This window comes from Staurois parvus, unplaced genomic scaffold (genome assembly GCF_062004578.1).
Source record: "Staurois parvus isolate SC_StPar_1 unplaced genomic scaffold, SC_StPar_1.0 ptg000197l, whole genome shotgun sequence".
Lineage (NCBI taxonomy): Eukaryota > Metazoa > Chordata > Amphibia > Anura > Ranidae > Staurois > Staurois parvus.
In genome coordinates this window covers 58,514-71,640 of record NW_028317993.1, presented here as the reverse complement: position 1 = coordinate 71,640, position 13,127 = coordinate 58,514, and the positions used below count along the sequence as shown (strand labels likewise).

At 44.8% G+C, this 13,127-nt stretch overlaps 1 protein-coding gene across 1 annotated transcript; it reads left to right on the top strand.

The window, feature by feature from the left end:
* The first annotated feature begins 733 nt into the window (after positions 1-733).
* Positions 734-10,592, top strand: LOC149461600 (structure-specific endonuclease subunit EME2-like). Its single transcript, XM_089678034.1, has 5 exons — positions 734-915; positions 4,286-4,388; positions 6,152-6,267; positions 7,874-8,063; positions 10,362-10,592. Exons 1-5 carry the CDS (start codon positions 734-736, stop codon positions 10,590-10,592), a joined length of 822 nt encoding a protein of 273 aa, XP_089534160.1.
* The last annotated feature ends 2,535 nt before the right edge of the window (positions 10,593-13,127 follow it).

Sequence of the window (13,127 nt, the reverse complement as noted above, 5' to 3'; positions counted from 1 at the left end):
GTCTACTGAGTCCTTTCCTAGCGCAGGAGTAAAGTGTTTGTTGTACAGGATGTTTTGCGTCAGGAAAGCGCACAATTTTGTTCACAACCAACAGTAGTGTGAATCTTACCTTAGAGAGACTTGAAGTAGTAAAATGTTGCTAAATGTCTATGTATATTTCAGTTGTTTTCATTTTGGGAGATTATACGTGGAAGTAGTTTAATTACAAAGGAATATGTAAGAAAAGGCATGTACTGTAGATGGATATAGAAAAGATATGAAGTATACAGATAGAACAAAGGGGAAAACAAGGGAGTGATGCGAACTGAACCCACATTTTCTTCCACTCAGGCTTTAGATCACCTGAGCAGCCATTTTTTTTAATAACAACAAAAAGGTACTTTTTTTACTCAAAAGAATGTCATGGTAAAATGTTCCCATATTGATTCATGTGCTTTCTAATTTGTAATGATAGATCCGCTTTCATTGGTATTAAAAGCATGGCATGATCGGGGTGGAGGTTGTGTTTAATCCTTTCACTGGAAAAAACAAGCAAAGGCCTGCATCTGGCCCCCGGGACACAGTTTGGAGACCACTGCCTTAGTCTATAAGCTAATAGCCACTACGCTGATCATGAACTTATGGCAGAGTGGTACCTGAGACTCTCCTAATTCATGAAGGGCCACAATCAGCAGCTGCCGATCATAACCAGTGAAAACATTGCCAAAGTGGTCTGGGTATGTGAGGTGAAAAAATGGACATCGGGCCCAGCAGTGAAAAAGTTAATAACAGCCTTGTAAGATCTAAAGTAGCTGATCCCTCTCCATTCCTGGCTCCTGAAAACGCCATGACTCCGACCTCTGTGTTTGGAATAGATAGGAAGTGTTCTGGAAAGAAGATCAAGTTGGCTGTTTTGGGGCTACATGATTATAGAAGGTAAGTTGGATTACAGACTGCAACTTTCATTAACCACTTGCCTACCGGGCACTTATACCCCCTTCCTTACCAGGCCAATTTTCAGCTTTCAGCGCTGCCGCACTTTGATTGACAATTGCGCGGTCATGCAACATTGTACCCATATGAAATTTTGATCATTTTTTTCTCACAAATAGAGCTTTCTTTTGGTGGTATTTAATCGCCACTGGGCGCTTTACTTTTTGCGCTATAAATTAAAAAAAGTGCAAAAAATTTGAAAAAAAAAAAAAAGTTTATTTGTTTCTTTTATAAAATTTTTCAAACAGGTATTTTTTCTCCTTCACTGATTTGCGTTGATGAGGCGGCACTGATGGGCACTGATAGGCGGCACTGATGGGCACTGATAGGCAGCACTAAAGGGCACTGATAGGCAGTACTAATGAGGTGGCATGGATAGGCGGCACTGATAGACAGCACTAATTAGGGGTCACGGATAGGCGGCACTGATATGCAGCACTGATAGGCGGCACTGATAGGTGACACTGATGATGGGTACTGATAGACGGCACTGACTGGCATCACTTCTGGGCACTGACTGGCGGCACTGACTGGCACAACTCCTGGGCACTGACTGGTGGCACTGACTGGCAGCACTGGTGGGTGGCACTGGTGGGTGGCACTGGTGGACAGCACTGGTGGGTGGGCACATGTGGGTGGCACTGGTGGGCACAGGTGGGTGGCACTGGTGGGCACAGGTGGGTGGGCACAGGTGGGTGGCACTTCTGGGCACATGTAGGTGGCACTTCTGGGCACAGGTAGGTGGCACTGCAGAGTGGCACAGGTGGGGGCACTGCTGGGCACAGGTGGGGGCACTGCTGGGCACAGGTGGGGGCACTGCTGGGAATGGGTGGGCGGGGCTAGTGGGCGCACTGCTGACCGGAAATGCGGGGGTCACTGCTGGGCACCGATCATCAGGGCACTGATCATCAGTGCCCTGATGATCGGTGCCGATCCCCGCTGTGACAACTGCCGGTTCTCGGCAGTACTTTCCTCACGATCTGACAGCGTGAGGAAAGTGCAGCCGAGAACCGGCACTTGCATTTTCCTGTGATCAGCGTGTCATTGGACACCGCTGATCACGTGGTAAAAGGCCGGTGGGCTCGGCCTTTCACCACATCTCCTGATCAGCTGTGTCCATAGGACACAGCGATCACGGAGATCGCCGGGTGCGCGCCCCCTGGGGCGCGCAGGAGAGCGCGTTCTGGGAGGACGTCATATGACGTCCACTCAGAACTGGCCGGCCGCGGTGCAGCCGTCATTCGGCTATGCGCGGTCGGCTAGTGGTTAAAGAGGACCTTTCACTTTTGAAATAATACCATTAGTCTGATTCAAGTTAAACATTTTTATTTACATTTTTTTGTCCAAAAAACTTTCTGTTCAAAGCTACAGTGTTCAATAGTCAGTCTGATTTTAAGATGCAAGTCTGGTTTACAGATTGAAATTTAAAGCAGAACTCCATGTAAAATTTTACTTTCCCATGCAGTGGGGCTGTGCGCTGCATGGGAAAACTGCTCGTTTTGTCCAGGGGTTTAGTGGAAAAGCTATATATATCCCGTCCTCCGATCCTCCGGAAAACCACGCTCCCCCAAGTCCAGCGGTGGACTGTTCCTGCCATCCTCAGGCTCTGAGACGGTCTGTTGGCATGATGACGTCAGGAACAGTCCATTGACAAGACCGCTAGTATGCGGGGGGGGGGGAAGCGGCAAGGACCAGTGTTGCGCTCTGAGGATCATCTGATTCGGTAAGTATATTTTCACTCTTATGACCCCTAGACAAAAACGAGCAGATGGCCCGTGCAGTATGGGCACAGCACCACTGAATGGTTCAAAAAACATTTTGCCCCGATTTCTGCTTAAAGGTTAAGTGTTGAAGGTGAGGTTGCACACACATTAATAAAATCAAAAATGTGCATTTATTAAAAGAGAAGTATGGGCTATACAAAGAGAAAATCTTCTACTCACCTAGGTTGATGCAGCATCAATCTGATGCTGCATCTGTCCCCCACCGGCTATCCACTGAGAATTAAGTGATCAGACACTGCTGATCGCTCAGTTCTCCCCTCCACTCTGAGAAGGGAGCAGTGATTGTCAGTGACTGGCTCTCTGCTCTGCCCCTCCAGCACTCACTGGAGTGATAGGCGGGGGTGGGAGTGGCTGGCTCAGGATATCAGTGGATTGCTGAGAAGCTGAGTCAGTTGCCGGTCCAGGATTCTGGGTGGATTCCAACCATGTGGTTAGGATCTTTCGGAGCCTGGACTGGCTCTGTGAGGTCAGAAAATGGATCACAGGAGTGCAGAACAAGCTGCACACCTATGATCCATAGGAGACGATTGGCAATGCTTCTCTTTTAAATATATGCATTCAGTCCTGCAGAGCATTGCAAGTGTAATCAGTGCATAGTGGGTGTAGTTCACAGGCACCTGCATTATTTACCCCAAGTCCTCAGTTTTTTGCTAAAAACCGTGCACTAACAACACCAGACTTCTGGTTCCAAAAGCTAACGTAACAAAGAGGTGGGTTCTCTTTTTATAGTAAGTAAAGTGCAGCACTATAAATAAGTAAATAAATTATAATAATGTCCGTATAAATGAATATTCTTATGGTGACAATCCGTGTGTAGAGTACCCACTATGGCGGTACTTCAGTGCTTGTGCTTTTAAAAGTGGTGTAAGAATACGCACTCACCAGATGCGTAAATAAATTACGCATATAGATCAATGATCGGAGGTCCCCTTTAATGAAGTGGAGTCATTGATTTCCTAGAGCTCACCCCTGAATCAAGATCTACCTTATTACACAGAGGAGGGAGTTCCTGCTACACAGGTTGCTACACCCACTCATCCCTTAAAGGGGACCTCTGGTTTACTGGATCCATATACCACCCAGAAGTGCCTGACATACCACCCATACAGAGGGAGGATATCTCTATACATGGCTTAATCCGCTTCCTTAAAGGGGACCTCTGATGATTGATTTAAATGCGTAATTTCTTTACACATCTGGTGAGTGCGTATTCTTACCCCACTTTTAAAAACACAAGCACTGAAGTACCGCCATAGTGGGCACTCTACACACGGATTGTCACCATAAGAATATTCATTTTATACGGACATTATTATCATTTATTTAATTATTTATAGCGCTGCACTTTACTTACTGTTTTGACTGAAGTTTTATTTGGTTACCTTTAGTGCATAGCTGCTGACGTTGAAAGCACTCACTTTTTTATTTATTTATTTGGGGTTCTCTTTTTATGCTTGAAGACGGAAAACACTGAGATGGTATAAGTGAACTGACTGAGCTTTAATAGTAAATGTTTTTTTGACCACCAGATGTCAAAGACTGTCGCGTAAGATGGAGGGACACTCTCTAGAGCCAAGCCTTTGCTATGATGAACAGCCAGAAAGCCAAGTGACCAGGCGACATATAGATGAGGTTGGTAGCTAATCTACATTTAAATACCAGTCCTCGGTTAAAGACTTCTCCATACATCATCTTCTTTAGTATCATCTTCTAGGATTAGTTTTGGAAACTAAATTTTGAATACAATTTTTTGTTTTAAGCAAGAGCCTAAAATGAATTTTGTTTTGCTACATAGTTCTTTTACTTTGCTGCATTGTGTCCTAAAGGGGGGGGGGGACTATGTGGCCCAGTGAGCTTATGCAATACATTTTTGTCTTAAAGTGGAACTAAAGGCACACGTACTTACCTTAGTTCTAGTTCCAACAATCTGACACCCATAAAGTCCCTGCTCGGCGCTGTTCTCTTCTCCCTGGGTTCTTTTGGACCCTGGTTTTTGTTTGTTTTGATTGGCTGATGTGGGATGACATCACTCCCATACATGTGCAGGAGTGCAGTCATCCGGGCACGCTGGGAGTTTGCCAGTTTGTGCAGTTCAGTGTACATTCTACAGAGGACTGCAAATAGGCAGGAAAGTGTAACATTGCATTTTTTTTCTGCAATAAAAAGACTGCCTGTTCACAAATGTTTCTATTTTACATTTAGTTCCACTTTAAGTTTACATGTTCCAGACACCTCAGGTCCCATGCACACTAGACATTTAGCAACGAAGCATGAGATCCCAGCATCTTGATGCGGGCGGAAGGCAAAGGTTGCACCATCCAGCCTCACTGTCGGCAACTTGTAAAACTCTATGAGAGGCTGAAAGCTGCTGCGGCTGGACAGGCCTGGATGTTGCACTGAGTGTTCCTAATGTTTGTGGCAGTATCAGGGGTGGACTGACAACTCATGGGGCCCCCGGGCAATAGGGGATTATGGGGCCCCTGTGTCCTTGTCCAAACTCAAAAAAGCCTATGAAAAAGGTACCAGGGGCATCTCATGGGGCCCCCTACTGACCCCGGGCCCTCAGGCAGTGCCCGAGTTTCCAAATGGTCAGTCCGCCCCTGGGCAGTATGTGGCCAAGGATGAATGCTGGGAGTGCACACTGCATGTATTCTGGGTATTCGTTCCTGGGAACATACTGCCCTAAATGTTAGTACCACTCTGCGCACCATCCAGTCCCATCCATCCGCAGCAGCTTTCAGCCTCTCATAGATTTTTTCAGACTGTCAGCAGTGGGGCTGGATGGTGAACTTTTCATTTGCACCAAAATGCCAGGATTTCAGGCACGGGGGGCTAAACACCCAGTGAGCAATGAGGCTTTTATGTTGAAGCCATAATATATTTTTCAAACTAGCTTCTGGGGAGAATTTACTAAAGATTTGTCACTTTATTTAACCTTCCTGTGTAATTTACAGTAGAAACTGAGTTATTGTCAAAACTTTTTGCAAACTGACTGCCAAGTGGCAAGATCAGCCCTCTTTCTGATCAGTTTCAGAGCTGTAATAAGAATCTCAGACCTTCTCTGCATCAGTGGCCCCGGCTTAGGTGTTTTTTTTTCTTTTGTTTTTTTTTTTACTTTTTGTAGTCATGAATGTAAAATTATTTTGTAAGAAAAGGAGCGACCTTTGCATCTCTTTACAAGATCCTTTTAGATTGGGGCAGCACCTAAATATGGGCGTAACATGGTGCAAAAAGATGGAGTTGCCCTTTAACTCTGATTTTTCTCTAGTTTATTATCACTGTTAGGCATGCTGTCAAATCTAAATTTTAATGTGAAAGCATTATGTATATTCTAATAAAGTTTTCTCTGTGATGTCACCTTCTTTGATAACTGTTATCCTCCTCTGTGGAGGTAGGCACTTATCTTTCTACAGCTGTACCATGAGACCGAAGTCTTATTCTTGGATACATGGAGAGAACTGGGGCAACATGTGTGTGCTGTGACCAAGAGTATAGCTCAGCGCCCGTTCCGGTGAGTTCACAAAAAAGTGACTGGACAATGTAAATTCCTTGTGAGTGAAAGGTTATACAAGTGACATGAGCAGCCTTATAATCATTGCCCTGCTTTAATGGATTATTTAGATTTCTGTTTTTCAGCAAATCAGCATTTTCAGGTGGTATAAAGGAAAAAGAATTTACATTTAAAATGAATTGTCTATTTTGAATCCACTGAATGCCTACTAAATTATTTCCGTTTTAGGTGTACGCCAATAACCAAACTGCAACATCTTGAAATAACATACACTTAGAGCAGAGCTAAACCCTCTTGCCCTTTACAGCCAAGGAAGCTATTTTCTTAGCCTCTGTTTAATCATTTGACCTCTCGAAGGTTTTACCCCCTTCATGACCAGGGAATTTTTTTTATATTCACCACTGTGCTACTTTAACTGGCAATTGCTCAGTCATACAACACTGTACCCAAGTGAAATTTGAGTCTTCTTTTGGTGTTATTTTTTATTATATAAACAAAAAAAAACCCAAAAAAGTTTGGGGAAATAAAACACAATATTTTCTACTTTCTGTTATAAAAAATAAAGAAATGTAAAAAATCTAATTTCTTCATAAATTTAGGCCAAAATGCTGCTACATGTCTTTGGTAAAGGAAAAATCCCACTAAGTGTATAATAATTGGTTTGTTTGAAAGTTATAGCATCTAAAAACTATGGTGTATATATACTGGAATTTACGCAGCTTTAACGCTGTGCTGGTGATCAGTGACTTACAGTTGGACTGTGATAGTGTGGTGGGCAATCTAGTGCTAACAGACCGTCACTGGGAGGTAAATTAAATGACACTGACATCACTAATACAGTGATCAGATATAATACTTTACACTGTCCCTGTACTAATTACACTGGCTTGGAAAGGGTTCACATCAAGGGGCAGTCAAGGGGTTAACTGTGTGCCTAACAAGTGTTGTATGTGTAATATGTGCTGCTTTTACTAAGGCCCCTTTCAGACGGGGTGGACCAGTCAGCGGATCAACTGTCTTCTATGAGCGGTCGAATGGAAAACAACCGCCTGTGTGTTTCCATCCAACGGCCATCCCATCCGATCCGGTGGACAGAAGGGGAATGGATCCCCATCCATCTCTTTTCGACGGATCAAATCGGATTGGATGTCGTTGGGTGTAAACAGACACATGTCCATTTACACCCGCCGCTCCATAGAGGAGAATAGAGGTTTCAATGGGTCCACCTGAAAAACGGGCAGATGGACCCGATCAGAACGTCTATGTGAAAGGGGCCCAAGAGATCTGGCTGTTTTTTTTCCCTGCTTTTCAGGGAGAAGAAACAGACAGATCGCTGTTCTGTGTACAGAGTCCTGTGTGTTTGTAAACACAGGGCTGTGTGCTGTGAATGGATACAGCCAATCAGCAGGTGTCAGCCATAAATCATTGGATGAAACCTGCTGACAAAATTGCACAGTGTCCAGTCTCAGTGGGGGTCAGCAGTGGGCACACGCATGCATGCCCCAAATTTTTCTTTTCTTTGCAGCAAACATTGAGGTCAGATGACCTATAAGTGATGGTGCAGCAAGGTGGACCGTGGTAAACAACGTTCTCTCTCTGTCTGCAGGTTGCACTGGGAGGCTCAGAGCTACTCCTTCTGCACCTCAGCAGGCACCTGGCGAGGGTGGGGACCCAAAGGATCGCTCACTGGCTTACCATTGGCCTGGAAGAGACAGATTCAGCAGTTTAATAGAGTCAGTCCAGCAATGGCTGCAACTATAACAGAGGCCTATCCTTCTCCACAACTCCTTATGCAGGTCAGTGTCTTTGTGTAATGTGTTTTCTGCCCAGGATCCACATGCAATGGGGGAGATTTACTAAAGCTGGTGCAGCTGTGCATAGTAACCAATCAGCTTCAATCTTCAGCTTGTTCAGTTATCCTTTGACAATAAAACCTAGAAGCTGATTGGCTACCATGCACAACTGCACCAGATTCTGTGTGCACCAGTTTTAGCAAATCTCCCCCACTATTTTTCACACTAAAGGGAAAGCTTGAGCATCTGCAGATATTAGACAGAGGAGTGTATAGCCATAGGGATCATTGGTCACTCCTATCAAAACAATGGACCATCTTCTAAGGCAGGGTCTCCAAACTTTCCAAACAAAGGGCCAGTTTAACCTCTTGACACATGCAAATGTGCGGCCTCCCGGTGTCTGGGCCTAGACGCTGAGCGGCCGCACATTTGCGTTCTATTAAAAAAACATATGTGCTGAGAGCACACGCCTGCGCACTCCCAGCACACATGTCCAGTACTCATGGAAAGGTCCCAATCTCCTCTTTCGATCGCGACCTTTCCCGATCATGTGACAGTGTGTCACGGAGGTCACATGACGCTAAACCCTGCCCCGCCTCCCGACTTCTGAAACCCTTAAAGGGCCAGGAGGCGCCGGTGCCAAGGGGTAATGTCCTTTAGACTTTCTGGGGGCTGGATTAGGAGTAAAAAAAGTCCCTGATGTTAGTGGGGAAAAGTCATTGACGCCATCTTTGGTGTCATTGGGAGGAAATTTGCCTCATCATTGGTATCAGTGAGATAAATTCTGTCCCATCTTTGGTGTCATTGGGAGGAATTGTGCCTCATCGTTGGTGTCATTGAGATGAATTGTACCCCATCATTAATGTCATATGGCCCTATTGTTAGTGTCATTGGGAGAAATTGTGTCCCATCCTTGGTGTCATTGGCAGGAATAGTGCCCCATCATTGGTGTCAGTGAGGGTAATTATGCCCCATTGTTGGTATCATTGGATGAAATAGTTCCCCAAGGGCCAGATAAAAGCAAGTAAAGGGCCGCATCTGGTCCCCGGGCCACAGTTTGGAGACCACTGTTCTAAGGCATGCCGTAGAAAAGCACATATCTGAAATTGACTGGAAGTAAGACATTTACTTAGTTACATCAAGCTGATGTACAGTATATATAAAAATAGACCTTGTTTTTTAATTGCTTGTATAAGATGGTTTTGAAATTTTACAATCTTTCCCAAAGCCCCTCTCATCTACTATTCCCCACTGACAGGTAAGCTCAGTGGCCAATAGGGAGGCACAGGAGCCAGGAGAGGGGGAGGGGGTGTCAACCCTCACCATTACTCTTTTAAGGCAATATTTGCATATTCGAGCACCCCAGAATATGGGGATCTCTGGTGGATCTGGAAAATATTAAAAGGAAAGTGCTTCAAGTATTTCTTAGACTTTACCATACTAGTCTGGAAGGTATTAAAAGGTAAGTGCTTCAAGTATTTCTTAGACTTTACCATATTAGTCTGGAAGGTATTAAAAGGTAAGTGCTTCAAGTATTTCTTAGACTTTACCATACTAGTCTGGAAGGTATTAAAAGGTAAGTGCTTCAAGTATTTCTTAGACTTTACCATATTAGTCTGGAAGGTATTAAAAGGTAAGTGCTTCAAGTATTTCTTAGACTTTACCTTATTAGTCTGGAAGGTATTAAAAGGTAAGTGCTTCAAGTATTTCTTAGACTTTACCATATTAGTCTGGAAGGTATTAAAAGGTAAGTGCTTCAAGTATTTCTTAGACTTTACCTTACTAGTTTAATAGAAACATACATTGATGCTGTTCTGTAATCATTATTACATCATATTAATGTATTTTTTTCAGTGTCAGCAGTGTAAGCACCATGTTTGGCTTGGTATCAGCCTGCATTCCCCTGTACAGCAGAGCTCAGAAAGGAGGAAGCACAATCAGCCAGGTGTTGCTGCAGTGCAAAAGGAGCATGCTGATAAAAGAGCAGTGATGAAGGGATGAGCGCAGTGTGCTGCTTCTCCTTTCATTGCCCTGACACAGGGTGGGGTGGAAAATAGATCTGTAAGTAAAAATGAATCCACAGCAGAGACAAATCAAGTCCCCTCCCCTTCCAGGCAGGGATGTGCTGTGAGGCAGAGCTGTGTAAATGGTAAGACCGGATGGACGGAAACACAAATCCTTTAGCAGGTAAATAAGCTCACATGTACGCATTTCATCTGTTCCGTATTAATTCTAGTAGTCGGTGTATAAAGCTGATGTTATTCAAAGAAAGTAAATTCTGTATCTTTTCTCTCTATCCAGGCATACGTGGCATGTAATACTGATAAAGAGAGACTATCTCTCCTCAGTAACCTGAGGGTACCACGTGCTGGAGGTGCCACAGACGATATGGAGTATCCAGATGAAGATGTCACACAGTCTAATGACCAAGACCAGACAAGAGAGAGGCGCATTGGTCCTGATTTGTCACGACGCATCTGGCTGTTCATGACCTCAACCAATCCAGAACTGGTATTGGACTTAAATTCCTAGTACATAATCACTGGTGCTTTTGTACTGTTATTTGGCAGTAAAGTATTTATAATAAAAATATGTTTCCAATCATTGCAGTAAGGAAAATGTGCCTGTGTGTTTTAATGACTGGCTCATTCGCACCCTATGGAAAGATCTATAGTCACTTTAGATCAGTGGTTGTCAACGTATGAGATAAAGGGGGCATCAAATGTGGCCCCTGACATCACCAAAGACCGCACATACTGTTCAATATATATAATGCTTGAGTGGACTGTCGGAGACTTCAGACTTTAATAGATGAAAATGAGGGCTAGAGAGTGTAGACGTGCCACATTTTGGGCTGGGGGTGTGCTTTTGAAGACAATAGAAAACAGGGAACACGTTACATGAAACTAGTAAACATCAATTCTATTGCCCCAATCGATGTTTCCACTATAGACCACTAAGGTCTGAGGGCCACACATCATATATGAAAGGGCCACATGCCTACAGTCAATAAAGTGGTACTTTAGCTAAAATAATAAAAATGGGCAAACAGGCAGGAAGTTTAATGCAGAAAAGACATGCTTTGTCTCTTCTGCACTGAAGTTACTTACCTGCTGATGATTTTTAGGTGACAGGTTCTCAGTCTAAAAGATGTCTCCTCTGTACTTCACTGAGTGTACTGCAATGCAAATCGCACTGCAATACATTCCTTCCCGACTCTGCTAGCCAACGAAAGTGACAAGTGACCTGGAAAAGATGTCATACACATAGTTTTCTGGGTCACAGCAAGAAGGGGAGGAGAGTGGACGTGTGTCCACTCTCCTCCCTCCCCTCCACCACATAAAATACCCCTCAAAATAATTATGAGGCCAGTCCCATATACACTATATTGTCAAAAGTATTGTTCGGCCTGCCTTTACACGCACATGAACTTTAATGGCATCCCAGTCTTAGTCCATAGGGTTCAATATTTAGTTGGCCCCGACCTTTACAGCTTCAACTCTTCTGCTGTCCACGAGATTTAGGAGGGTGTCTATGGGAATGTTTGACCATTCTTCCAGAAGCACATTTGTGAGATCAGGCACTGATGTCGAACGAGAAGGCCTGGCTCACAGTCTCCGCTCTAATTCATCCCAAAGGTGTTCTACCGGGTTAAGGTCAGGACTCTGTGCAGGCCAGTCAATACCTTCCACCCCAAACTCACTCATCCATGTCTTTATGGACCTTGCTTTGTGCACTGGTGCGCAGTCATGTTGGAACAGGAAGGGGTCATCCACAAACTGTTCCCACAAAGTTGGGAGCAGGAAATTGTCCAAAATGTCTTGGTATGCTGACGCCTTAAGAGTTCCCTTCACTGGAATTAAGGGGCCAAGCCAAACCCGTGAAAAACAACCTCACACCATAATCCCCCCTCCACCAAACTTTACACTTGGCACAATGCAGTTTGCCAAATACCAGTCTCATGGCAACCGCCAAACCCATCGGATTGCCAGACAGAGAAGCGTGATTGGTCACTCCAGAGAACACATCTTCACTTCTCTAGAGTTCAGTGGCGGCATGCTTTACACCACTGTATCCGATGCTTTGCATTGCGCTTAGTGATGTAAAGCTTGGATGCAGCTGCTCAGCCATGGAAACCCATTCCATGAAGCTCTCTACACACTGTTGTTGAACTAATATGAAGGCAGCCTTTAGCTATTGACTCTGCAGACAGTTGGTGACTTTGCGCACTGTGCGCTTCAGCATGCACTGACCCCGCTCTGTGATTTTACATGGCTTAATTGCTGTTGTTACCACTTTGTTACAATACCACTAACAGTTGACCGTGGAATATTTAGTAGCAAGGAAATGTCACGGATGGACTTATTGCACGGGTGGCAACCTATCACGGTACCACACTTCAATTCACTGAGTTCCTGAGAGCGACCCATTCTTTCACAAATGTTTGTAGAAGCAGTCTGCATGCCTAGGTGCTTGATTTTATACACCTATGGCCATGGAAATTATTGGAACAGCTAAATCCAATGATTTGGAGGGGTGTCTCAATACTTTTGGCAATATAGTGTGTATGGAGGGAGGGGTGTAGAGGTGAACAGAGGAAGGGAGTGGCTGCAGAGGTGAGCAATGGAGGTGATATGGGGGGTGCAGTGGTGACCAGTGGATGGAGGGTGGTACAGAAATGACCAATAGAGGAAGGATGCAGAGGTGACCAGTGGATAGAAGAGGGGGGGGTTGCAGAGATGACCAACGTATGAAGGTAAGGGATGCAGAGATTGCTGGTGAATGGAGGTGGGGGTAGAGGTGACCAATGGATGGAAAAGGGGTGCAAAGGTAAGCAGAGAAGGAAGGAGGTACAGCAGTGACCAGCGGATGGAGAGGGTGCAGAGATGACCAGTGGATGGAGGGGGTGCAGAGGTGACCAGTAGATGATGGGAGGTGGGTAAAGAGGTGACCAGTGGATTAAGGAAAGAGGTGGAGAGGTAACCAGAGGATGGAGGTGGGGGAAGAATTGACCAGCAGGTGGAGGGGGTGCAGAGGTGATCAGTGGATGAAAGGAGGTCGGGGCAG